The sequence below is a fragment of the Pyrgilauda ruficollis genome, unplaced genomic scaffold, assembly GCF_017590135.1.
Source record: "Pyrgilauda ruficollis isolate IOZ18807 unplaced genomic scaffold, ASM1759013v1 scaffold16, whole genome shotgun sequence".
In the NCBI taxonomy this organism is placed as follows: Eukaryota; Metazoa; Chordata; class Aves; order Passeriformes; family Passeridae; genus Pyrgilauda; species Pyrgilauda ruficollis.
This window is the reverse complement of record NW_024514764.1, coordinates 12,805,705-12,830,937: the sequence shown is the minus strand read 5'-3', so window position 1 is coordinate 12,830,937 and position 25,233 is coordinate 12,805,705. Positions and strand designations below refer to the sequence as shown.

The window sequence follows — 25,233 nt, the reverse complement described above, 5'->3', positions numbered from 1 at the left end:
TGGGGTTTATGGCATTGCCTGGAGTTGGTGACCTGTGGTGGCTGGAGGGGACATCCAACCAGCCTAGGATGCGATGCTTGCAGACAGCCACCTTTGGGGACAGATGAGGACACTGCAGTGCGGTGATGCTCAGCTCTCCCGGTCCACAAATCCCCGCCCCAGCCCAAAAGGAGCAGAGGCAGCCCAAGGAGCCCCAGTACCCCACACAAGCAGGATTCTGGATGGGGACAGTCCAGAGGAGCCCTGCAGGAATTTATTCGAATAAAGGGAGAGAAGCATCCATTTCTCCTCCCACTGGGATGGGGCTGTGACCCGCACGAGCAGTGCCAGCCCAGGGCCCCCATGCCCGGAGGTGCCCCGTGCCCTGGCTTCCCTGACAGGAGCCATTCCCAGCGCTGCCTCTGTGTCCCACCTCTGTCCCCATGCCCAGGGCCCCTGGGAGCGGAAGAGCGGCGGCGGCAGCATCTGTGCGGGCAGCTGCCGGCCTGCCTGCCCTGCCCCGCGCCGCGCCGTATAAATAGAGGCAGCGAGCGACAGGGAGCTCCTGGCAGCCACCATGAAGGGCCTCAACCTGCTCTGCTGCTGCGTGGCCTCGCTCCTGCTCCTCGGCACCGCAGGTACGGCCACACGCCGGGCTGGGGCTGGGGGCACCCCGGGGGCTGGGGGTGCCCGAGGGCTGAGGCTGCTGGCAGGGCTATAGGGTCCCTGTGGGGCTGGGGGTGCCCTTGGGGCTGTGGGGTCTGTGGGACTGTGGGTGCCTCCGGGTGCCCAGGCTTATGGGGTCCCTATGGGGCTGTGGGTGCCCTTGGGACTGCGGCAACCCCTTGGGGCTGGCAGGTCCCCATGGGGCTGGGGGTCCCCACGGAGCTGGGTGTCTCCATGGGGCTGCAGGCTCCTGTGGGGCTGTGGGTTCCTACAGGGCTGTGGGAGCCCCAAGGGGTGTGGGATCCCTGTAGGACTGCAGGTGCCCGTGGGGCTGTGGATGTCCGTGGGGCAGTAGGTGCCTATGGGGCTGTGGGTACCCATAGAGGGTGCCTATGGCGCAGTGGGTGCCTGTTGGCTGGGGGTGCCTGTGGGGCTGTGAGCACCTCTGGGACTCTGGGTGCCTGTGGGCTGCAGGTTCCTGTCGGTCTGTGGGTGTCTTTGGGGTCCTGTAGGGTGGCAGATAGAATCGTGGTGCCTGAGGTGGGGCTGAGGGCGCAGAGAGGCTCCGGGGCACCCAGTGAGCCCGGCCCTGGAGCAGTACAGGGTGGCAGGGGCACAGCGGTCCGGGCTCCCCAGCAGCTCTTGCAAGGCTGCAGAGCCACCCCAAAATGTGCAGGGAAACGTGCTGGGGGGCTGTGGACAGGAGGGGATGGCGGGAGGCGCAGACTGGGGTCCCTCTCACAGAGATTCTCTGGGTACAGGGGCCGTGCTGCCGCTGACACGCCTTGCGGCAGTGTCACCTGCGGCTGCCGCGGTGCCTTGATTTTGGGCTGTGAGGGGAGGGTGCCAGGGCACTGGGGATCTCTGAGGACCCCGGATCCCCTTCCCCGGGCTGTCCCACTGCCACTTCTCACGGCGCTGTCCGGCCGGGTGTCCCTGGGGCGGCGCGGCACCGCTGGTACCCTTGCTTGCCCTTGAGTTAATTTGGGCTGGTTCTCTGCCTGGCCGGGCTCCGGCGGCCGCGCAGCCGGGAGGGGGGCGGCTAAGTATGGAAACAGCGGTGTAAGGGGACACCGTGCCCCGGCAGCCCCCCCGGCCGCCGCCCCCCCGCCCCGCGCCGCCGCGGCCCCGCGCGGGCACCCGCAGCTGCCGCCTGCCAGCGCCCGGCACCCCCGGCCCCGCCGAGTTTTGGCCTTTTAAGGACATCTTGGGCCATTCTCGGGAATGAATGGGTTTGGGGGCCGGCGACACACCCCGACAGAGGTGGGGTGACCTCCATGGGGCTGCGGGTGCAGTCTGTGCAGGGGGGTTGGGAGGGTGTTCTGCGGGCATGGCTGGTGGCTGGTGCCGCTCCAAGCGGGGCTGGTGGCCTTGTGGGACATCAGAAGCTTGTTTCCATGGTGGATGACCACCAGCCCACGTCGTGGTTTGGCTGAGGCTGGCACAGCACAGCACTGGGATCCCCCATCCCAGAGGAGGCTTTGGGGCCAGGAGGCACATGGGGGTCTGGCAGCCCCAGGACCAGTTCTGAGGGGTCCCCCAAGTCCCCACCTTATAGTTTATTGAGGGTCACGTGTTTTCTCCCCAGTATTGTGGGTTTCCAAAAAAGCTCTAAGCAGTGGTATGTTTCCGGCCCATGCTTCTGCTCATCAGGGACCAGTGGGACTTGCAGGATGAGTTTTGCTTTTCCTTTGGCGCCAAGCTGAACTCTCAGACCCAGCTCCTTTGGGGTGCAGGGAAGAGAAGGGGTGAAAGTCCAGTGGAGAACCAGGAGCTTTGTTGGAACATCACAGCAAGGTGTGGTCCCTTGGGTTTAGTGGCACCTGAGGCTGCCAGGATCCTGCCACCTTTCCCAGAGGCTGGGGGTGGGCATTGCCCTGTGCCTGTGCTCTTACAGCCCCCGCTGAGGCAGCTCCGTGCACATGTGGCTGGGGCTGGCAAAGCTGCCTGGGGTTGCCAGGAGCCTGGCAGGGACCAGCACCCACCGTGGGGCTGGGCAGTGGCTCGTGGCGAGGGCACTCACCCAATACTCCATCTGCTCCTGCCCAGGGGAGCACGCTCACTCCTCAGGCAGAGCCCAGTCATCCCTTCCAGGCTGGGTGACCCCTGTGGCCAGCAGCAGTGGGCTGCAGGGATGCTGGCAGGGCAGTGCCCAGACACTTTGCCCTGGGGATGCCTTGGCTCTGCAGCCATCGTGGGTTTGAGTGGGAGGACAATTCCAGGCCATGCCATCACCTCCTCTGAGCTGAGAGAGGGCTTGGGAAAAGCCTTGGCACAGTGGTGTCCTCCTGCAAGGCACTGCAGGTCTGGCACAGATCCCTCCTGGTGACAGCAGAGGGGTCTGTGCCAGCTCAGCTTCTGGGAGTCCTCATCCTGCCTCATCCTGGAAGGGGTCACCTCAGGGTGAGCTCCATCACCACATTCTCATGGCATCTTGGGGTGTTGTCCATCACCTTGGAATGTGTCATTTTAGGGTGGGCTCCACCTCCCAGGGCAGAACATGTTGGGAGCAGGACTGTCACACCTTGTGTGGGCTCAGGGCCCTGGGCACAGCAGCCATGGGGACAGCCCACCCTGACCATGCCAGGCCAATGGCCCCCACCGTAACCAACCTCCCCAGAGGTGGGGACCTCTGTGTCCCAGTGCCTCTCTGGACTTGTTCCAGCCTCCAGCACCAGCACAGCCATGGGCAGCACTGCCATTGGGTGTGTGTGAGACAAGGGGTTTGGGGTGCCTCGGGTGCATTATGTGCTTGTGCCACCTACATCCCTGTCACACCCCTGGTGCCTCACCCCAAGGAGAACCTGGTCCCTGTGGGTGCCCCATCTTACTCCCAAGGTGTTGGCTGAGCAAAGCAAGGCAGATGCCAGGCAGGTTGGCTCTGCTGTGACACCCTCTCCATCTGCCATCCTTTTCCCATCGCATAGGTGACATCCAGCTGGGCAGGAAGGCCAGGAGACCTTGCTTGTGCATGGCCCTGGTGGCACAGAGGTACCAGCAGGTCTCTGTGGGCTGGCACCAGGCTGGGAGGGCTGTGCCATGCCCAAGGACAACGCTCTTGCCATGTTCCACTGTGTTCCACTCGCCAAGCTGGTGAAATCCCAGCCTGGCCACTGGGTCAGGGTGACCAGATTGCTTCTGGAATTGCCTGTTCCCTGAGCTCTGCAGGAATAGCAGCAGCCCCGGGGCCGTGCAGGACTCCACGGAGCTATTTCCAGCTCATGGGGACATTTCCCTTGTTAGTGACTGCTGGAGGGAGCTGTGAGCTCCTGTGCTGGTGGGGGCTGCAGGGGGCAGGGGAGGCTCTGGACAGGCACCCCGAGCCAGGATGGGTGCTGGCAGTGGCAGCATGGCCCCGGTGCCAGCCGGGCACACAGCTCAGCCCTTGGGGTCACACAGCCCCGGGTACACTGTGGAAAAGGGCTCGGAGCTGCGTGGCCCTGTCCTTGTGCTGGTGTCCCCAGTGCTGCCACAGCAGACCCCAGGGCTGGGCCCCCTGCTCAGCATGGCCGGGCAGGGTCTGTCCCCACATTGCCATGGGTTTGAGGATCTTGTGGGACATCAGGCATTAGAATCCAGGCTGGCAAGTCCAAGGGGTGACTGGGTGGCCAGGAATGCTTGGGATGACCCAAGGAGGGATGGGGAGCCAGGAAGTCTGGCCTTGAATGGACAGAGGATGTCCCCCAGGGGACTCCCCTGGGGTGGGTTGGTGAAGCCTCCCATGGCTGGAGGCCAGGGGACAGGAACAGTGAGACTTTTTGGACACACTTCCTCTGGAAGAAGGGGCCCTTCCAGCCCCAGCCATGCCACAGCATGTCCCTTGAGTCCCCCAGCATTCCCCCAAGCTGCAAGGGACACTGCAGGTGGATGTTCCTCGATGTACAGTGTGACATCTGCCTGTGCCAAAATACCTGATGTTTCCTGGCCCTCTACTCACTGATGAACCCAGATCTCCTCAGCCAGGAAGCAGCAGGTCCTTCATCTCCCACCTTCCTCATCTTCATGTCTTCTGCAAGTCAGGGTTCAGTGTCCCTTGATGGTGGGGAGACAGTGCAAGAAACACCCTGTAGCAGTGATTACCTATTTTAATCTCTATTTAGAAAGCCCCAAGCCTGGTTTTAATTCCTTTGGTAGATCCTTGTGAGGTTTCTTTACCATATATTAATAAAAATATTGTATGGTTCTATCCAACCATTTATAGAAATCGAATCACTTCATAACTTTTTAAAAGTAAATTTAAAATTTTCTGTACAAATGAGGTCAAGTTAGTCTGACAAAACTGTTTCCTAGACCTCCCTCTGCATTGAAAACCAGGAACATATTTGCTTTATGCTGGACTTTTTGGATCATGAAGCTTCCGGGATGTGATTATGTGTCTGGGCATCCTGGGTTTTGGGGTGCACAAAGGTTTGGAGAGCCAACCCCATCCTCAGCCCCATCCTTGTGTTTGTGTCCTCTGGGCTGCTTGAGCCCTCGTGGGACACTTCCCTCTGAAGGGGTTGGCCCAGCTGACCCCAAACTGGAGCTGGAGCTGGGCTCCCCCTGCTCTGGGTCCTGGGCTGGAGGAGCACTGGGGGGATGGCCCTGAGCGAGGGCCATGGGGGCCCACAGAGCCTCTGGAGGGCAGGGACATCACCATGAAAAGGGGTCTCACGGGAAAGGTGGGGTCTGCAGCAGGTCCAGCTGGAAAATCCCAGGAACTCCCTGACGGCTTCTTTGTGTCCAGCCAGATTCCATGAAGTTTTAAAGGGCTTTGCCAGAATAAAGGCAGGATTGGATATTTGGGATACAAGGTCGTGTCAAGACGCCCCTGGGAGGACACGGGGAGCACGGGACTTGCAGGAGCCAGTGGATAATACCCGCAGGGAAGCAGGGATCGGGATCTGGGCAGGGGAAGGGGGCGTGTGAAAAGCCATCCCCGCAGCCCTGCCATCGCCGGCCCCACGCTCACGGCTCCGGTTTCGGCTGGAGGGGGAGAGTGTCCCTCCAGGGCCACCTGTGCCCATCTGTCCCTTCTCACCATCCCCCTGCAGGACCCGTTCTGCCGTCAGGTCGTTGCTGTTCTGTCCCGGGGCAGGGATGGAGGCACACCGTGATGTTCAGCCATGCCCCCGCTTCCCGCACAGGCTGCAAAGGGTGCAAACCCGCCACGGCATCCTGAACCGCGCCGCGGGGTCTCCATCCCCGCTGTCACCACCCGAAAAAGTGTCCCCTGGCAGCTCATAAAACTCCCAGCATGAGAAAGGGGTGGCAGGGGCGATGCAAGCCAGTGACTCGCAGGGAGGTCAAGTCCCCGAGGGGAAAAGGGCGAGGTCTCCTCTCCGATGCCACCCATCTGCTTGGCACAATGCAAGGTGTGAACACGGGGAGCCCCGGTGTCACTTTACACCGTGGCTGTCCCCTGCCGGAGCCCACGGGGGCCCCAGGTGCGGACGTCACCCTTGGCTGGCCGCGGGGCCGGGGCTGCGCCGGGGCTGCTCCTCCCGGTGCCCCGTACAGTTGCCGTGCCGTATTTTTAGCCTCCGGAGGGTGTTAAGCCCGTAACCTTCGGCCCATTTTGCACTCATCGGCCCACCATGTGCAGGTCAGCACAATTCACCGTGGATTGGGCGACCATGTAGGGGAAACAGGGAGAAGGAGGTGGAGAGGGGACAGGGACTTTATGTCAGACCTTGAAGGTCACAGGAGATAAAGCCCGTGAGCAGCACGGCGGCAGGGACATCCCCATCTGAGTGCCTGGGGGATATTTCCCTTTTTCCTCGAGGGATGGCTCGTTGTGCCAGGCCATGGTGGGTGATGGTCCCTCTGGGTCAGAGGGGGCACACAGGCCCTAGACAAAGCCCCGAGGACTCTCAGGGTCTCCTCTGCCTGGTCCTGCCCTCCTCCTCTGCTTTGATCCTCACTCCTCTCCCAGCTCTCCAGGTCACCAGCTATTTTGGGGCCAAACTGAGAATATCCCTCTTCCCATCAGCTGAGGGGACCCTCTAATGACTCAGGGTGGTTCCCAGGCCACCAGGGCTAGCCAGGGCCATGTTGGCCCCAGCCCCTCAGGGCTTTGCAGTCAAATACAGCTATTTCCATTCAAGAGGCTCCTGCAGGGTCCCAGGGGTCTTGCAGGAAGGTGACCTGGAGCACCAGGGTGGAAGGGAGGGCCGTGGGTGTTGCCCACAGCTATCTCCCTCCATCTGGGAGCTGAGCTGGGCGCCTGGAGGCACCTGTGAGCTGCGTGCCAGCAGAGGACAGGGAGGTCAGCGAGGCCAGAGCAAGGGTGACCTGTGCATCCGCTTTGGGCAGGGTGAGGGGCTGTGGCAGAGGCTGCAGCTCTGCTGTGCCAGGGAACCAAGAGCCACTGGCAATGAGGGCAGGCTGGGGGGCAGCCTGTCCTTCCCAGTGCCACTGCTGGCACGGCACGAGCCTCCCAATGCCACCTGATCCCAGCTCACAGCCGCACCAGCCCCAGTGCCACGGAGATTAAACCACCCCCTGGCATCCTCAGGGCAAACTGGGCTGAGGGGTCTGGGGCTGGCCCCACACTGACCCAGCCCAGCTCCTCCTGTGCTCGGCCACCACGGGCACTGTGGCCAAGCCCAGTGAGCTCCGGCTTTGCCGAGGTCCTGCTGGACACAGTCCTGTGGCTCCTGCATGGACACGGAGCAAGAGCCAGAGCACAGGACTGGCCGTGCCCCTCTCCTCCTGCAGCCTGGGTGGAGGTGGCCTTTTTTCCTGCTTGGCTTCTGCTTGCCAGCTGGAGTACAAAGGAATTATTTTCCTCTGAAACACTCCCCTGGCATGAGACGTTTGGGGGGATTATTTAGACTAGCAGCAACTGTTTGTAACGGAGACAGTATAGCCGTGATCTTTTATTTTTGGCACCCGCTGACCGATGTTAAATTGCAGTTGGAGCCTATGGAAAATACGGATGGATTCTCCTGGGCCACAGAACACACTCATTGTGTCCTCAGCAGCAGCACGGCGTGGCACATGCTTTCCTAATGAAGGGACACTCACAATAAATAGCTCCTGAGCCCCATGGCCAGGGTTAGGCCCTGCCTGAAGGCAGGACCCCATGCTGGGCCGCCCCTCATGCCAGGAAGCCCCTTCCTCCTCCTCCTCCTCCCCCTCACTTCACTGCCCACCTTGGCTGGTGTGATGGTCTCTTGAGTCAGGGCTGGGGAAGGACCCTTTTAACCTGCCAAGTGCCCACAGCCCCTCAAAATTTGCCATTTTTACTCCTTTCCCCATGTTTAGGGCAGCTTTGCCACCTTCCTGCAGTGCTTTGGGGCGGGCAGCAGCCCCAGTGCCAGGCAGCCAGGGCTGGTGGAGCCATAGAACCCCTGCCAGCTCTGCTTCACCCCCCACAAACATCTTTGCACCCAACTTCTTGCAACAGGGACAGACAATTGAGCTGGAGCTGGAGAAGGCTTAGGGAAGAGTTTAAACCTCTTGGTACCAGGTACAACTGGTCCCTCAGGGTCCTGGCAGGTGCCCCAGTGGCCACGGGCCAGCACGGGTGGGACTGACTGAGCTGTTCTCATCGTTTAGAGCCGCGTGGCCCCGGCACGGGCCATGGGGATGGTGCTGCCGAGAGCCCCCCGCCAGGCACGGAGCCCCGGCTGGAGGAGAAGGCAGATGATGGCAGCCCTGAGGAGCAGCAAGACAGTGGCACTGCCAATGCCTCCTTGCCTGGTGTCACCGAGGAGGGACATGGAGAGGGGGAGAAAGAGCCGGCGGGTGGCCTGAGGAGGGGCCTGGGGCCAGGGGACAGCCAGACAGAGGACAGCAGCAAGAAGCAGGGCCAGGAAGAACAGAGCTCAGGGGAGGAATCCATGGCAGCTCATCATGGAGGGAAACATGGGCCTGGCACACAGGATGACATCCATGCCCAGGAGGATGAGGAGCCTGGCACAGAGAAGGGAGGCTCTGAGGAGGAAGGGCAGCCAGGGGAAGAGGAAATAGAGGTGCCAAGAGCAGCATCTGCCCCTGAGGGAGAGGAGGAAAGGGATGAGCAGAGCTCAGAGGAAGATGACGAGCAAGGAGAGTCTGAGGAAGGTGAACATGGGAAGTCTGAGGTAGATGGAGGCAAGGAAGAGTCTGAAGAGGGAGAGTCTAAGGAGGAGAAAGAGTCTGATGAAGATGGTGACAGGCCAGAGAATGAATCTGGAGAGAATGACAAGGAAGCAGCTGGCACTTCCAACAAAAAGAGCCACAGCAAACCAGCAGCTACTGGCACAGAAGAAGCCAGGGATGGCCCTGCCAGCTGCCATCACCCACCCTGTGGGGATGCAGCAGAAGACCCACCAGCAGCAGTGGAAAACCCACCATTGGTGGAAGATCCACCAGCAAAAGAAGGCCCACCAGTAACAGAAGACCCACCAACAGCAGAGGAAGACCCTCCAGCAGCAGCAGACCCCCCTGCAAACAAGACCCCACTGGCAGCAACAGAGGTCCCCAGCACCACCCCAGCTGCCGCCGAGACCCGGCTCAGCCAGATAGGTTGGAGTCTTTTCTTGTGGGTGTGCTGTAGCAGCAAGAGTGACCTCCCATCAACCCAGCGGAGCTGAGCTTGGCACATTAAACCTGACCTAGTGCATGGCCCTCTCCTAACGCTTCTGCTTCCCCGCCCGCCCCTAACAGCGCTCGGCCGTGGGCAGCGAGGCCGCAGCAGGATGCCCATCACGCGGGCACTCATCACAGTGGTGCCAAAACTGACTGATGTTACCCTCTCTCCACTCCAAGTCCATGACTTCTCCTCAGGGATGTGGACATGGATAAAATGTTTAACCTCCAGGCCCCTTTCAGCACCTGCAGATCTCTTACAGTCTCTTTATCCACCACCCGCAGAGTCCTCCGGGCCCTCGGCTTGTGCAGGGGCAGGATGCTCCTAGGATGGTGGGATTCCCAGGATTGTGGAGCTACTCTCCACCAGTTCTTGGCTTGTAGGGAAGGTGTGAAGAACTAATCCAGGCCAATGAGCTGCTGAGGCACCAGCCCTGCTCAATCAGTGAAAGGCTAAGTAGGGGAAAGGGACACCCCCCACCACGACTTCCTAGAAATATTTGTAGACTTTGGCCCACAGGTTGGGCAGTGACCTTTGGACCCAGCTTAGTATTCTTGTTGTTTTCATCTGTAATGTCCCAGCTCAAAAAGCCTCCCATTTTACCCAAAAACAAACCCAGTTTGGTCTCTGTGTCTTCACTTGGCAAGTCAAAAGGTCTTCCTCAGCCCAACACTCAGCAGATGCTCAACACAGTCTCAGGGCTTAGTGGTGTCCTGCTTGATCCTTGTGTCCCCAGACCTGTCCCCAAACCCCTGCTAAAGTCTAACCCAGCTCCCTATATCAAAAAGCTCTTGGAAGCTCCTAGTGTGCCAGCACCTCCATGGCAAGGACACCTCTGTCTCCCTTTTTTGGGACAGCGGGGTGCCTTCCCCAGTGGAGGCAGCTGCCTCATGCTCCCCACGCCTGGCACGGAGCCATGAGGGACAGGGGAACATGGAGGCAGAGGTGGGAGAAGCGTGAGGGAGCAGCCCCAGTGGCAAAGGCGGGGCAGCCACGATGGGCCAGGCTGGCCTGTCCCACAAGAGCTGGAGGAGTCCCAGCCTTGGACTCCACGTCTCCAGCTCACAGTGTAGTTTTTTGGGGGAGTGGGCAGCCAGAGAGGCGGCAGCACACAGCCTGCACCCGAGGCCGAGCCCGTGGAGCCGCAGCTGCCGGGGGAAGCACCAGGGCCCCGCTGGGCAGCAGCTGCCGTGTGCGCTCGTGCTACATCCCAACCCCGGGAGCCCCTTCCAGGCACATCCTTTGCATTCCCCACGAGCAGCCAGCCCCTCCTCGGAGCCAAGCAGTTGCCCATGACGCTTCCCCCAGCAGCCATGGCCCTGGCAGCCTCCACGAGGCTGTGCTAAAGGGAAAGCACGTGGCATGCCAAGGGTGACAGCGGCTGCCGTGGGCATGGCGTGCCCGCAGGCTCAGGGTGTGTGTGCTCCCCATGCCCTCTCCCTGGCAGTCGCTTGTGTGAGCTCCTGTGTGGGTTCTTCCCTCCAGCAGTAACAGGTCTCCTTGTTTTCTCCTCCAGAAGAGGTTGAAGATGCCAGCGAGCCGACCAAGCGCGACCGGTCCCACTTGGAGAACACCCTGAAGCTCAATGAGGAAAAACCTGCCGATGATGTCTCAGGTGAGGAGGCCACACATGCCGTGCACTAAGACCATGGACAGGATTTTCCTTCTCTTGTGTTTTGATTTTAACCTTGCTTCTTGCATGTCTAGTAATGCCAGATCTTCAATAACAGCCCTTTGGTTCCTCTTGGGTTAACATATTTTAGGTATTTTAAGGACATCACTGAGGGCATACAAGAATTAGGAGGGTATGCAGTAGATGCTATATATAGGAAGGTATACTGGTAGATGCAGACAGTGAATCAGGTGCATCCCTGCTCAAAGAAACCTGGAGCAACTTGTAACAAAGGGTTGGGATTTTTATTCCAATTATATATTGGGTTTTGCTATTCTAAGGTTTGCTTCTGCTGGCCCCGCTGGCAGTTTGGGCTGGAAAGGCAGTGATAAGAGATACTGTGGAAAAAGCTCCTCCTTTTTTCTAGCAAGCAGCTCAGGGGCTATGCCAGGGGGGTCTGGCACCATGGTGGAGGGCTTTTGGGGATGGTGGGAGTAGAGTGTTAAACAGCACTTAGGAAGGGTGCTCCTCCCATCAGCTGCTGGGAGCAGAAGGGGACAGTGCCCAGTGGGAAACATAAGCAGGGGAGAGGCCTCAAAATCCTAGAACAGCTTGGGTTGGGAGAGATGGTGAAGACCATCTCATCCCATCCTTCTGCCATGATCAGGACACCTTCCATAGACCAGGTTGCTCCAAGCCCCATGCAGCCTGGCCTTGGACACTTCCAGGGATTCAGGGGCAGCCACAACTCCTCCAGGCAAAATGTGTCCGGGATCAGTTTGGCCAAGATTTCAGCTGTAAGCCAAGTCCCTGGATCCATGGCTGGGCCGCCCTCAGAATCTGCAGGGAATGGCCTCAGGAGGGTCTCACCCAGGCTGGTGGGGCTTGCCTCTCACCTGCCCACATGCTTTGCCCCCCAGGAGTATTGCAGCGGTTGAGGAAGATCTACCACTCCTCCATCAAGCCTCTGGAACACTCCTACAGATACAACGAGCTGAGGCAGCATGAGATCACAGGTAATGCCAGGGGCACTGGGGTGTCCGGCACCAGCAGGTCCTTGGGATGCAGATAACAGCACAGAGAGCAGATCATGGGCAGTGTGGATAGTGTGTCCTCCTTTGCAGCTTCCCAGTCCATGGGAGTCCATGAACACGCTGCACTTAGAGGCCATGCCCTAGTGAACCCAGCAGCAGGAATTCCTGCCTCTGCCTCAGCCCATCTGCTGTCAGAGCCATCTGTGTGGGCTGAGCACTGAGCCCTGCCTGCCTCGGGTCTCCCACCTGCTCAGCATCAATGCCCTGTACCCCTGCCAAGCAGAGATCATGGCCCAATGAAACAGGCTTGGCAAGGAAGCTCAGGACCTCTCAAGGCTGGAGATGAGCTTCCTGGGGGTGGCAGGAGCTGGCATCCTTCCTGCTGGGTACAGGACACAGCCATGTGGGCAGGGTATTCCTCAAGCTCCACAGCCTTCACTCATCCTGAGAGTTGGAGTTTCCAGCCCTTGGCAACCTCAGACACGATGGATGGGGTGAGCAGGTCCCCGTGGCCCCTGGCATGGTGTGGGCTGAGCCAGGTCACGCATGTGTCCCTCCAGAAGAGGAAAGTGCAGCCCTGCCCCAAGATGCTCACAAGATAGAGGAAGTTCTTGTGATCCAAGAAACACAAGCAGCCTCATTTTCCAAGCACAGATGGCTCAAACCCAAGTCTGACTTCCTTGTCCACTGCATTGATTCTCTTCTGAGTTTCTATTCAAGCACAGGAACCAGGGCCAGATGTCTCCTGAGTATCCAGGGGATGCTGGAGTCCCTGCTGCTAGTGTCCCAGGACTTCATGCCCATGGCAGCCTCCTGCCAAGGCCCTGAAATTGTCCTCCTTTTTCTGCAGCTCTGCCTGCCTCCCCAGGTGTCCAGGCCCACACTCCTGCAGCCATGCCCTCCGTTCTGTTGAGGCAGGACTGGGATACACCCTCCCCACAGATCTTTCTTTTACAGCTGGCCTTGCTCCACCAGCACACAGGCTCTACACTCAGCTGTGGCACATCCCTGTAGAGCAGAACTCCTGCTTTCCAGGCATCCCTCCTGCAACTCCTAAGTCTGGGTAGACATTCTATAAGCAGGCTTGGACATCTCCCTACCCAGCCAGGCCATCTCCAGTGTAGAGCCAGTGGGGAGCACAGGGAAGTTACCCTGTGGGAGGGTAATTGAGGTTCACAACATGTCCTGATTGTCACCCCATGGTGGCTGGCCTGTCCTCTGGCAACACCCCAACTTCCTCTCCAAGCTGCTCTGGTGTTTGATGTTTGCTGTCAACTTGGGACACAGTTTAGGAGGATGTTTGGGGGTTACAGGGGCAGCTGGTGTGCTCTAACCCCCATTTTGCTGTTCACAGCCAGAGGATGCAGCCCCCAGCCTCAGTTTCCTGCCCTCAGGACATTCCACCCTACCCTTAATCCATCCCATGCCCAAGCAGCCACCTCCCTGCTCCCTTTTTAGGAAGAAACGAGTGTTTAAGTGTTCCCCAGGCTCCTGCTGGCTTTCTCCCTCTCAGCTCCTGAGGAAACAACCACTGACCCTGGTGTTTTCCCAGCCCCTCTCAAACCCAGCTCCTGAGCAGGACTCACCTCGGACAGCAGGTCCTGGTGTTCATCCTGGCCTCACCTCAACACTCCATGGTCTGTTCCACCTCACTGTGAGGAACAGCCACCCCTCAGGCTGACAGTCTCCAGGTCAGGTCCCAGTACACCCTACTGTGTCCTACAGGGCACCCTCACGGTGCTGTGGCCCTGGAGCTGGTGACCCGCAGTCCCCTCCTGGCCTCCAGGGAAGGGCACAGGGATGCTGCACTGCCTCCAGTCCTTGTCTCAGCTATGAGACACCCTGGCCATGCTCCCCTCCAAAAAATTTGTAGGAACATCAAACTTCTTGAATGATCTCTGACAGCCTAGCCATACCCTGGCACTCACAACCCTATCTGGAAACCTACAGCTCAGCAGTTTGCCTTCCATACCCACAGATCCAGCTTTCCCCAGTCCCTCATTAGCAGTGTAATTAGAGAAACCTGCACATTAGTTATAGGGTTGGCCCAGGGAACTCTCTTGACCTTGGAGGGCAGGTGAGGACACAGTGGAGCTCAGGGAGCCTTCTTAACACTTCCCCTCACAGTGCCTGTGTCCTGAGTGGGTTCCTTCCATCAGTGTTGTCCCTGCAGGCTGGGAGGTGCTCCCAGCTCTCCCCTGTGCCCCCTCTCCGTGCTGGGGGGAGGCTGGAGGGCACAGAGCTGCCAGCTCAGCTGGCTGGGAGGAGCAGGACAGCTGGGGGAGCTTTGGGGCAGGCCTGTCATGGAATATGTGTGACCTTTGGAGGTGTAAACCAATATAGAGGGGTGCCGTGGCAAGCACCCTGGCCCCTCCATTACGTGGCAGCCTTCCATTTTGTCTCCCTTCCCATCAGCTCCTTTCACTGCAGTGTAATCCAAAGAGCTCCTCTGCTCCCCACAACATGTGAAAACTCCCATGGAGTCCTGTGGGAGCTGTGGCTGTCACCATCAATTCTGACTTGTCAGGGTGCATCTCAGAAAGCTCCCACACACCCTCTGCTTAAGCCTGGCAGATGCCATTTCCTTCTCCCTGCCTGCCACCCTCCTGCCTCTCTGCTCTGCCATCCCACGTGGATGCAGACATGCTCTGGCTGGATCCAACTCTGTGCTTGGAGGGACTATCCCTAGCTGAGGGTGAGGGATTCTCCCAGTGCAGCCATGGAAAGCTTGCTGTGAGGTCACACCAGGTTGTGGTGCATGCTGGTGACCCTAATTACTGATGTATGCTAATTAGCAAGTGTCCCTGTGTAGGGAATGACCTCCCAGATGCCATCACCAGCCACATGGGCTGGGTCCAGGTGACCCTGTCACTGGGGTTGTCAGGACACTTGCTGGGTTGGTGGCTGTCTAACCCTGGCTTGTTGGGCTCCGTGTGCTCGGTGGGTGATGCCAGAGGAGGCAACAATTCCGCAGAGCAGGGGTTGGGATGCAGAGCACCCAGAGCCACATCCCTGCCCTGCAAGGCAGACAGGGGTTCAGTGCTTGTCCTGGGAGCAGCAGGTCGCTCCCAGGCTGTAACTCCTTGTCTCCTGCTGGGAATGTGGCCATCGGTTCCCTCCTTGTCCGGGACCACACCCGGGCTGTCGCATCCCTCCTCGGACTCACGGTTCCTTTTCTCTCTCCCCGTGTCCCTCGCTAACAGCTTACCCCGGACGCACCCTGGGCTCCTCGGCCACAGGTTGGTATCGCTCCCTGCATGCTGCCGGCACTGCCTCCGCTCTGCGCTGTCCCCCGGGCTTCTGGCGCAATGCAGCCGCGCTGCCCAGGCACCGAGCAGGGCCGGAACCCGCCATCCCCGCCGGGACAGCGTCCCCAGCCCTTCCAGTGCCCGCACCTGTCCCAGCCCGACTGTGTGTCCCGACAGCGCCCTTCCTGCCAATCCTCACCTCGCCCAGGCTCTGACACCTTTCCCTCTTTGTTCAAGACTGAGAGGCAGCATATTCCTCCAGCCAGGGTTCAAAGGTGTTTCTGGTAGTCCTATGAGAGGGAGATGGGGGGCTCAGTCTGGAGAAAGGGAGGCTCAGGAGGGACCTTCTCACTTTCAACTCCCTGACAGAAGGTGGAGCCAGGTAGGGACCGGCCCCGCTCTCAGGGAACAATGGACAGGACAAGAAGAAATGGCCTGAAGTTTCACCTGAGGAAGCTTGGATTGGATATCGGGAAAATTTCTTCAGAGAAAGGGCTGTCAGGCCCTGGCACAGCTGCCCAGGGCAGTGGTGGGGTCCCTAATCCCCGAGGGATTTAAAAGCCCTGTGGATATGGCATTTGGGGATGTGAGTTAGTGGTGGCCTTGGCAGTGCTGCAGGAGCATTTAGAACTGGTCATCTGAGAAGGCTTTTCCAACCTAAACCATTCCATGGCTGTATGTGTTCAACCTTTACGTTGCTCTCTCACCCGTGGCATGAACTGGAGGAGCCCAGATGATAGCTCGTCCTATAGAGGGGATCTCTTCCCACCCTTCACTCTCCTACGTGCAGAAACTTTCCTGAATGTCCACCCTTGATCCCACAGCAGCTGTCCCAGTAACACGGGCTGGCCCCTGCCCAGCAGCCTCAGCCCCCTCAGAAGCTCGAGCTGGCTCCTCTCCCTGCCTATCCTGCTCAGGGTGTGCTGCCAGGTCCCCCAGGAGGATCAGGAGATGGGAGGCAGTCCAAGAAATGCCAGCCAACACCCAGCCCTTCCCCTGGGCCTGGTGCTCAGCCACGGGAACAATGTTCCTGCAAGGAAATCCCATCTTCTGTCCCTCCTGTCCTGCCCCACGGCCACGCTGCCACACCCTGCCAAACCAGGCTCCTTCGGGCACGGCCACAGCCGAGCCCTGCCAGTGCCTGGAGAGCCTCTGGCTCCCTGCCGTGCCAGTGTGCCAGCAGTGGAGGGGGCTGTGGGTATTTATAGCATATTCCGATAGCTGTCTTATCTCATCTCGGGTTCAGGCGCTCGCACACGTGCTGCCGGGGTGGGCACACGGGGGAGGCACAGGCCGTCTGCAGCCATGTGGGCTCGTCCCTCCGCCTGTGGGAACACGTGTTGTCAGGATACTCATGGATTTGGAAGCTTTGGGAGCAAGGGGTGCCCTCCAAGGCTTGCTGGATCCGTGCCATGGGCACATGGCCCGTGGTGTTTGTGGCACAGGGGTGGGACAGAAGTGGGGGTGATGTTGGGAGTGTCCCCAGGTGTTCCAGCCTTCCTGGGTGGCTTGAGGACAAAGAAGACCTTGGTGCCCGTGGCTCAGCAGGAACCAGGAGAGGAAGGAAGTTTTGCTAGTCCTCTGCTTTGCTCAGCACCCTCAGGATAGACTTGCACGTGGGGGAGAGGCCACACCAGGCATGTCTGCTGGGCTTGAGGACAAGGGGAGACAAGGCCCTGCCCAGGATTAATCATAGAATTATGGAATGATTTGGGTTGGAAAGGACCTTAAAGCCCACCCAGTTCCACCCTCTGCCATGGGCAGCGACATTTTCCACTGTCTCAGGCTGCTCTAAGACCCATCCAACCTGCCCTTGGACGCTTCCAGGGATCCAGGGGCAGCCACAGCTTCTCTGGGCACCCTGTGCCAGGGCATGCCCACCCTCACAGGGAAGAATTTCTTCCTAAATCCCATCTAACCCCGCCCTTTCTCACTGTGAGGCCATTTCCCTGCGCCTTGTCACTCCAGACCCTCATCCAAAGTCCCTCTCCATCTCTCTTGGATTTCCTTTAGTCACTGGAAGGGGCTCTAAGTTCTCCCCAGAGCTGTCTCTTTTCACCCCAGAGCAGCAGTGCTTCCAACCAAAGGCAGCCTGGCACAGCCACATGGCAAAACCTCACAGAAAGGTGAGGTTTTGCCATGTGGCAAAAAGCCAGAAAGCCACTGCTCTAGAAAAGAAAATTACTTGGACATCTGAACTGCTCCTATGTCCAGAGCTGAGCAGCCCAAGCAGACCCTGCGGAGGCTCTGCGGAGGGATGAGCCTGAGGCTCGTCTAAGCTTGAGCTGAGAGCGAGCAGCCACAGGGTGGCTGGAGAGAGCCGCTGTGATGGAGCTGCCGCCATCCCCGCCCGCCCGCCAGCGAGCCCCGGCTCCTTTCCGCTGTCCGGGCCATCAAGCTGACCCGAGTTGCTGCTGACAGACACGGCACGGGGACACGGCAGGGACAGATGCCAGGCCAGCACCCTCCCGGGTGGGAGATGCTCCCTGTCTCCCAGCCTCTGGGTAAGCAGCAGGGAATCCATAGCCGGCCTCACTTCCTTGCAGCTCCTGCACTTCCTGCAGAGTTGCGGCGCCGGGCACTGCCCACAAAGCCCACGGGGGGCACAGAGGTGCTCGAGGGGCTGTGGGTGAGCAGGCAGGGGGGCTGCCCACGTCGCTGCCCACCTTGGCTCCGTGGAGCAGAGAGGAGGATGTGCAGCAGAGCCGGAGTTCATAGGTGCCCACATTCACACAGTCACACCTGGCCAGGGATGTGTTATGAAAGAGCACACAGGGACCCACCCCTGGCACAACAGGGGTCCTCAAACCTCTGGCACAACATCACAGGGATAATAGTAATAATAACAACCATCTTAACCTAATTAAAGCTGGCAAGAGAGCAGAGCAGCGGCGACAGAGCAGCAGAGGAATGATGAATAATGAGAGTCCAAGGTTTCAACACTTGTTTTGGTCCCATGTGAGAAGACAAGGCTGGATTCCTGCAGCTGCCAGGCAGGGAGTGGGGTGCAGGAAGAGCCATGCATCCCCCGCTCCAGAGGTGCTGCCCTGCTTTGTGAAGGAGGGCTGAGCTGTATGGATGCAGCAGTGCCTCATGGAGAGATGTCCCCAGCCCATTCCCTTCCCCAGAGGTGACACAGTGAGCCCGTGATGGGCAGATAGAGCAGGAGGAGGTTGGAATGTTCTCCCCAGCATCTGCTCCCATGGCCAGATGGGTTCAGTGTGAAGCTGCCATGCAGTGCCCTCCAGCACCCTCGGGGCAGGAGCTGAGCACCACGGGGGCTTTGTGGTTTCCCTCACCTTGGAGATGGATCACTGGCCTGCTGGAATGCTGCTGGCTTGTGCATGGGTGGCAGCCATGGAGCACCAGGGGCTCTCAGCTACCTCATGGAAAATAGTTCTGCCTTAGGCATGGGATTGAAGAGAAGGTGCTGAGGACAGCACAGCTTGCCCAGGGCATCTCCTTGCCTTGGGCATGGGGGAAGGCTCTGCTCCAGCTGAGATAGCAGCTCCCAGCTCCTCTGGTGTCATCCATCCCCTGGCTGAACTCCTGCTAGCAATAACAGGATGGACCCTCTCCCACCCTGAGCATAGGATGGGGTTAGTTTTCACCAATGGCAACTCACCGAGTTTTACTTCCATTCTTGTCCTCTTTATTCTTGTCCTGTTTTGGACTCACAGGCTCCCATGTGTCCTGGGCACAGCTTGAGGGCTGGCATAGGCCCTGGGCTCCTCTGGCTCCACTGGCTGCCTGCCTGGGGTCCTGGGGGCTGGGGAGTCGAGCAGCGTGGGCACAAGCTGATTGCATGAGTCCTGTTTGGGCCCGAATTGCTCCTGGGGTGCTGGCTGCGTGTGTCTGGGGACCTCTGTGCTCCTGGACTGATGGCATGGCGACAGGTCACCATCCTCATGGAGAAAACTGTGTGACTTGAAGAATGCAGGATGGGGACTATAGTTCACTCTCCTCTTGCCTTTCCCCAAGCCCAAAGCGAGGCTGTTTGACCTCCCCACATCCAGCTGGAGCCTCACCCAGCTCACACCCAGGCAGTGACCTCCTGCTCGGCCGGAGGGTCGGGAGGCACGGCCCGGGGGTAGGTCCCTGCGAGGGCATGGTGGAAAGGCTTGCAGGCAGCTGGCTCGAGGCTCGCACCGCGCTTACCAAGCCCTGCGCCGCAGCGCTGCTCCCGAAGCCACGGCAGCTCCCTGTGCACGAGGCCCGGCGCGGCTGCGGCATGGCCTCCTCCGCGGCACGCCCCGTGCTTTGCGGCGGCTGCTTCAAACAACACCCCCCGCCCGCAGCCAGCCCCAGACTCACCCGGCTAAACCACAAACAAACTGAGACAAGCCTTAAAAGACCTTCCAGTCCTCCGTAGTCTAAGAAGGGCTAAACCTCGGAGAAGGTCAGGCAGCGAGGTGGGCTCTGCCGCAGAGCACGGGGCCGTCCCGCTCCCGCAGCCGGCGGGGCGCTGCCTTGGCTGGCGAATGGCTGCTGGCCCCGGAGGGCGGCTGTTTCCCCGGCAGCAGCACCGCGCCGCTCAGATGGGATGCTCGTTACAGCCGGGAGTTAATCGCACGGCGGCGACGGCTATTGTTCCTTCACTTCCTCTTGTTATTTCCCCTCTCCGCAGATGGGGAGATCACTTCCAAGCCTATGGTGCTATTCCTGGGACCGTGGAGCGTCGGCAAATCCTCTATGATAAACTACCTCCTGGGGCTGGACAACACTCCCTACCAGCTCTACACAGGTACCACACTCACTGCTTTGCCAAGGGGGTGCCGATACCTGCATTTCCACATCCGTGCAGCCAGCAATTCCCAGCCGTGTGTCTTCAATTCCTCCTTACAGCTGGGAGGTTGGGATCTGCTCTGTGCCACCTGGCTGCGGTGTCATGTGAAAGGAGAGGTTCCCCATCACATTCTGTCCACCCTTCCAAGGGTGGAGAGCATCTCTCCCACAACATCCTCATCCTGCAGCACAGGGCTCACAGCTCCCAACCCCAATCCTGTGAGCAGCAGTCATGTCAAAAGGGTAGCTCACCTTTCTCTTCTCCCTATCCCTCCTCATGTGCAGCCAGCTCATTCACCCTTCCAGGAGAAATGCCATTTCCCTTTCCTTCCTCCCTGCTCCTGCAGATGTCATGTCACAGCTAAGGGCAAATGTCCATGGCCAGATCAGTGCTGAGGTAATGAGGGCTCCCAGGAGATGGTTCTCCATGACACCTTGTGCAGTCAGGCCACTTCCAGAGAAACCAGTCCCCATACAAAACAACCCCATGACATCTTCCCAAGAAGTCAGGGCAGGAATTTCATGCTGCTTGCCTTGCCCCTGCATCTCTTCAGAAGCATGCAATGCTCTCAGTGCTCCCAGTCTCAGGCCAGCCCTGTTGTGTCCATAGCCTGGCATGGATTTCATGCCTCTGCTGCTCCTCTCATTGCTGTGCAGGGGCAGAACCCACCACCTCCGAGTTCACTGTCATCATGCACGGCCCCAAGCTGAAGACCATCGAGGGCATCGTGATGGCTGCTGACAGTGCCCGCTCCTTCTCGCCCCTGGAGAAATTTGGGCAGAACTTCTTGGAAAAGCTGATAGGCATTGAGGTCCCCCACAAACTGCTGGAGAGAGTCACCTTCGTGGACACGCCAGGCATCATTGAAAACCGCAAGCAGCAAGAAAGAGGTAGGGGTTCACTGGGTTCATCTAAGGGACCCCAGAAAAGATGCTATGATGACCTGAAGTGACAAAGGTGGCTGAAGCACAATGGAGTCCTGACACAGCACAGGCTGGCCAGGGCAGTGGTGGAGTCACCATCCCTTGGGGAGATTGAAAAGATGTGTAAATGTGGCACTTGGGGACATGGCTTACTGGTTGCCATGGCAGTGCTGGGGGAATTGTTGGACTCAATGATCTTAGAGGACTTTCCCAGTCATAATGATTCTCTGATCCTGTGATTCAGTATCTGCTCACAGGAACTTCAGGAACCTGTGGTCAGCAGCGGAGAAGAGGAGGGTCTGGAGATAAGGGTGAGAGAGACAGGCAGTCACAGGCCCAGACACCCATGGATGGCTTTTCATGCCAAGAAGCTCCAAAGTGTTTTTAGCATGTGAGAAAGAGGTTCTAGGCTACAGGGGAAGTCTGCTGTGCCTCACAACCCATGCAGCACAAATGGGGATTGAGGCACAGCAGGCTCACGGTTTATCAATCCCTTGATGAAGGGACTCATCCTGCATTGGATTTCCCTGTTTCCTCTCCTCAAGGTTACCCATTCAACGACGTGTGCCAGTGGTTCATTGACAGAGCCGATCTCATCTTTGTTGTCTTTGACCCCACGAAGCTGGATGTAGGCTTGGAGCTGGAGATGCTGTTTCGTCAGCTGAAGGGCCGCGAGTCTCAGATCCGAATCATCCTAAACAAAGCTGACAGCCTGGCTACCCAGGAGCTGATGAGAGTCTATGGTGCCTTGTTCTGGAGCCTGGCTCCTCTCATCAACGTCACAGAGCCACCCAGGGTGTACGTTAGCTCCTTCTGGCCCCATGACTACCATCCAGAAACCCACAGAGACCTGTTCCTCAAAGAAGAGATATCGCTCCTGGAAGATCTCAACCAGGTGATTGAGAACAGGATGGAAAACAAGATTGCCTTCATCCGCCAGCACGCCATCCGAGTGCGCATCCACGCCCTGCTGGTCGATCGCTATCTACAGACCTACAAGGACAAAATGACCTTCTTTAGTGATGGAGAACTGGTGTTCAGGGACATTGTGGAAGATCCTGACAGGTTCTTTATCTTTAAATCCATTCTGGCAAAGACCAATGTCAGCAAATTTGACCTCCCCAACCGTGAGGCTTACAAGGACTTTTTTGGCATCAATCCCATCACCAGTTTTAAGCTGCTATCTCAGCAGTGTTCCTACATGGGAGGGTGTTTCCTAGAGAAGATCGAGAAGGCCATCACCCGTGAGCTTCCCGATCTCTTGGGAAGCATTGGCTTGGGGAAGAAGCCCAATGTCCTCTCCTGCGACGTCACTGGCTGTGGCGAAACCCCAAAGAATCGCTACAGGAAACCCTAAGGTGATCCACAACCCAACTGTCCACGTGTTCCTACTGGTGAATGAGCTTATGTCTTATCTGTCCAAGAAGCCATGGTTTGTTAACCCTTTGAGTGCCGTGCTGGCAAAGGCTACCGTACGATGAGGACTTTGAGTCATTGACATCAATGGCAGGGGAAGATGGGTGGGCATAAGGAAGAGAATAAAAACTGTGAATTCCTGACATTTTATCTTTGTTCTTTTGAGTAGAAGGCAATGTTTAAGCTGTAAGTATGAGCAATGCAGGGGCAGGACTGCAGCTGCTTTTCCACTGGTGCCAAGAGTGCATGAAGAGGAATTTCAACCTCTGCATCCCCGAAGCCATGAGGGAATGAGAACAAGGGCACAGCGTGAGAGCACAGGGGAGAGCAGTGACACACTAACCCAGGCATCACCAGGAGCACTGGTCAAGGAAAGAGAGGCCATGTCCCAGCTGCTGTTTTCAGGCACAAACCTGCTACAAATCTCAGCAAATATTGATCTTGTTTTTATTTCTGAGACCTCTAGGACACCTGGTGAGTTCTGTTTTCACTTGACAGCTCAGTTGATCTTCTGCAGCCTTCATGTGGGTGTTTGACTTAAGAAGGAGCATTTGCAGGGGTGTTGGTAGCTCCAGACAGGCAACCGTGATGGGATTTGCAAGTCCATGGCAAAGGAAAAAAATGAGGTGGAAAGGAGCAGCCATCACTGGCTGAGCTGCGCTGGATGAGGAGGGCCAACACCCCAAATCAGATGGTCCCACAAGGAGATGTGAGCAGGGTTTCCTTCCCTGGACCAGTACAGAAGAAGGCACTTCATGCCTGCGTGTGTCATTAACCTCAAAACCCATGCTAGCAAGTCTTGTCTTTGGACCAGCAGGGCTCCAAGGGTGAGGGTTTGGCAGTTTGCCTTTGTTCAAGTCTGTGTTGCTCTTTTCTCAGTCAGCCCTCCGTGGTTTTGTGCTCTGTGGAGGGAGGGAGGCAGGAAGGGGGTTCATTAGCTGTGAAGTTAAAAAGGTCACATCCCTTTTGCCTACCTGCTGATCTGTCCTCCCCAGGACAGTCCAGGCAGGTTTCTGGGGCTTGTTTTCCAAACTCCTCCCTTTTTAGCCATTTGTTGGCTTGTCTCTGAGCATTGGTGCTCAGTTCTGAAGGAGTATTGCTTTGGAAGCACCTGAACAGGTGAAGTTCCCCATGGACCGACCTTGAAACTTGGCCCTCATGGACAGCATTGCTGTCTGCCAAGCTGAGCCCAAATCAACCAGGTGATAGATGTTGTCCTGGATGGCAAACCGGCACCTTCAAGCCCACCAAGAACCTGCTGAAAGTCCTTCCTCCTGCCAAATACCCACAGCAAGCACTGCTCTCCAGGAAACCTCTGGAGAAAAGGGACTTACCTTTAACAGAAGCAAGAGGACATGGAGATGCTGGCTAAAGCAAGAAAAAGGCAAAAAGAATGAAAGAGGGAAAGAGAAAGCTGGGAATGGAAGGCTGTGTTGTGATGGGGAGGGTGTGAAGGGCATCTCCACATGTGCAACAGGAAGTGAGCTATGGCAGCAGGCCTGGGAGAGCTCCATGTCCCCCAGGCACTGCAACAAAGAGATCCCCTTGAGTGCAGGTGAGTTTGAGGGGATGCTGCTGCAGGGACTTGAATGTTCCTGGCCTCTGCTTCAAGGTAGGACTTGACATTTGAACGAATGAAGCTGAGACCAAAATCTATGTCCAAGCACAGGACAGGGCGTGGTTCAGGAAGAGGGATTTTGCCTGCAGTGCAGAGTGAGCAGAGGGTGCAAGGGAAGGCAAGCAGTGTCAGAGAGAGCAGCAGCCAGAGCAGTGTGGAGAGAAGGGATGTGCTTGTGAGTACTCGGAGGTCTCAAACCTGCCCCAGTGCTGCTGCCCCTCCGCTGTCATTCCTTCTTGTCCATGATCCCATTGCTCATCAGTTTTCCTCTCCATCTGTCGTTCACTCTCCTCTGTCAGACTGGTCTGCATGGGTTTTTAAGAGCTAATGGAATAGAATCACCAACAGAAACTGGCTGATGTTGTCACTGTTCCTGCTGTCACACTGTGTGTCATTGTCACAGAAAGCAAAGGCCTTTAAACATTTCTGTTTGCAAGCACCGTATTGCACCATATCTTTCCTAGTTCCTCTGTCACCCTAAAGCCCATGGGGTACCCTACCCCACAAGGAGTATTGACCTTGAAGGCACTGAAGTGCTCTCAGGCCACTCCCATTGTTCTCCCCACCCTTTCTCTGGTTTCCTTTTATCTTTCTTTATTTTCCAGTCCTCAGTGCCTCCTCTCCTCCCTTCCTCTTCCCTTCAGCACCTGCATGCCCTGTGCAAAGGCTTGGTGCCTGTGTGCTGGATGGGGCTCCCCCACAACAGCCAAAACCCTTTTCCCCCCCGATATGGTCTTTTGGGTTCTCCTTCCAAAGCCATGGCATTGGTGGTCTGTTCCCTGTGACACACACTGACCCAGCTCCGTGCTGCCTCAGGGAGATGCCACCACTGAGATGCCTCCTCTCCAACGGATCCAGGTGGCTGTCAGTCCCAAGAGGATTGCAATTCCCAACCCAGTTCTCACTGAGCTTTCTCAGGAGACCTTTGGGAATCTGGGAATGGAAAAATGGGGAGCAGGGAGACATTTTCATTCTGCTGAGAAATCAACCCCCCCCAGAATTTGGGGGAGTTGAACATCTTGCCTAAGAGCTTCACGGAAGGGAGGGAGCTGGGACACAGGCCCTGTAGATGCCCGTGATCATGTGCATTGGGATAAAACTGTCAGCTTGAACATCAGCCTGTCTAATAAAACCTGATATTTTCCAAACACACTCCCTGGAGATGCTTGTTTTGTTTCTCCTCCTGGTGTGGGAGAGCGCCGGGACTGGGGTGGCTGAGGGGGTGCAGCTGCAGGGAGCAAGGCAGGAACTCCCACCTCCTTCCCTGCACCACAGCTTTGGCCTCTGTCCCTTGCACAGGACCTGCCAGCCATGCCTGAGTCATTTGGCTGCTTTTCCAACCTGTCTCCTTGTGCCATACAGGCAAAGTGAACCCCAGCCCCTTTGCTTTGTGC

At 57.9% G+C, this 25,233-nt stretch overlaps 1 protein-coding gene across 4 annotated transcripts; it reads left to right on the top strand.

Moving 5' to 3' along the window:
* Nucleotides 1–461: 461 nt before the first annotated feature.
* Nucleotides 462–24,991, top strand: SRL (sarcalumenin). Of its 4 annotated transcripts, none has more exons than XM_041462249.1 (8): nucleotides 465–617; nucleotides 8,188–9,138; nucleotides 10,722–10,817; nucleotides 11,735–11,830; nucleotides 15,052–15,087; nucleotides 19,724–19,840; nucleotides 20,539–20,772; nucleotides 21,351–24,991. In XM_041462249.1, exons 1-8 carry the CDS (start codon nucleotides 557–559, stop codon nucleotides 22,160–22,162), a joined length of 2,403 nt encoding a protein of 800 aa, XP_041318183.1. In that variant the 5' UTR covers nucleotides 465–556; the 3' UTR covers nucleotides 22,163–24,991. The 4 variants fall into 4 exon arrangements, with proteins under 4 accessions (XP_041318185.1, XP_041318183.1, XP_041318181.1 ...); XM_041462247.1 differs by having other exon boundaries at nucleotides 10,719–10,817; XM_041462250.1 differs by lacking the exon at nucleotides 15,052–15,087 and having other exon boundaries at nucleotides 10,719–10,817.
* Nucleotides 24,992–25,233: the final 242 nt, after the last annotated feature.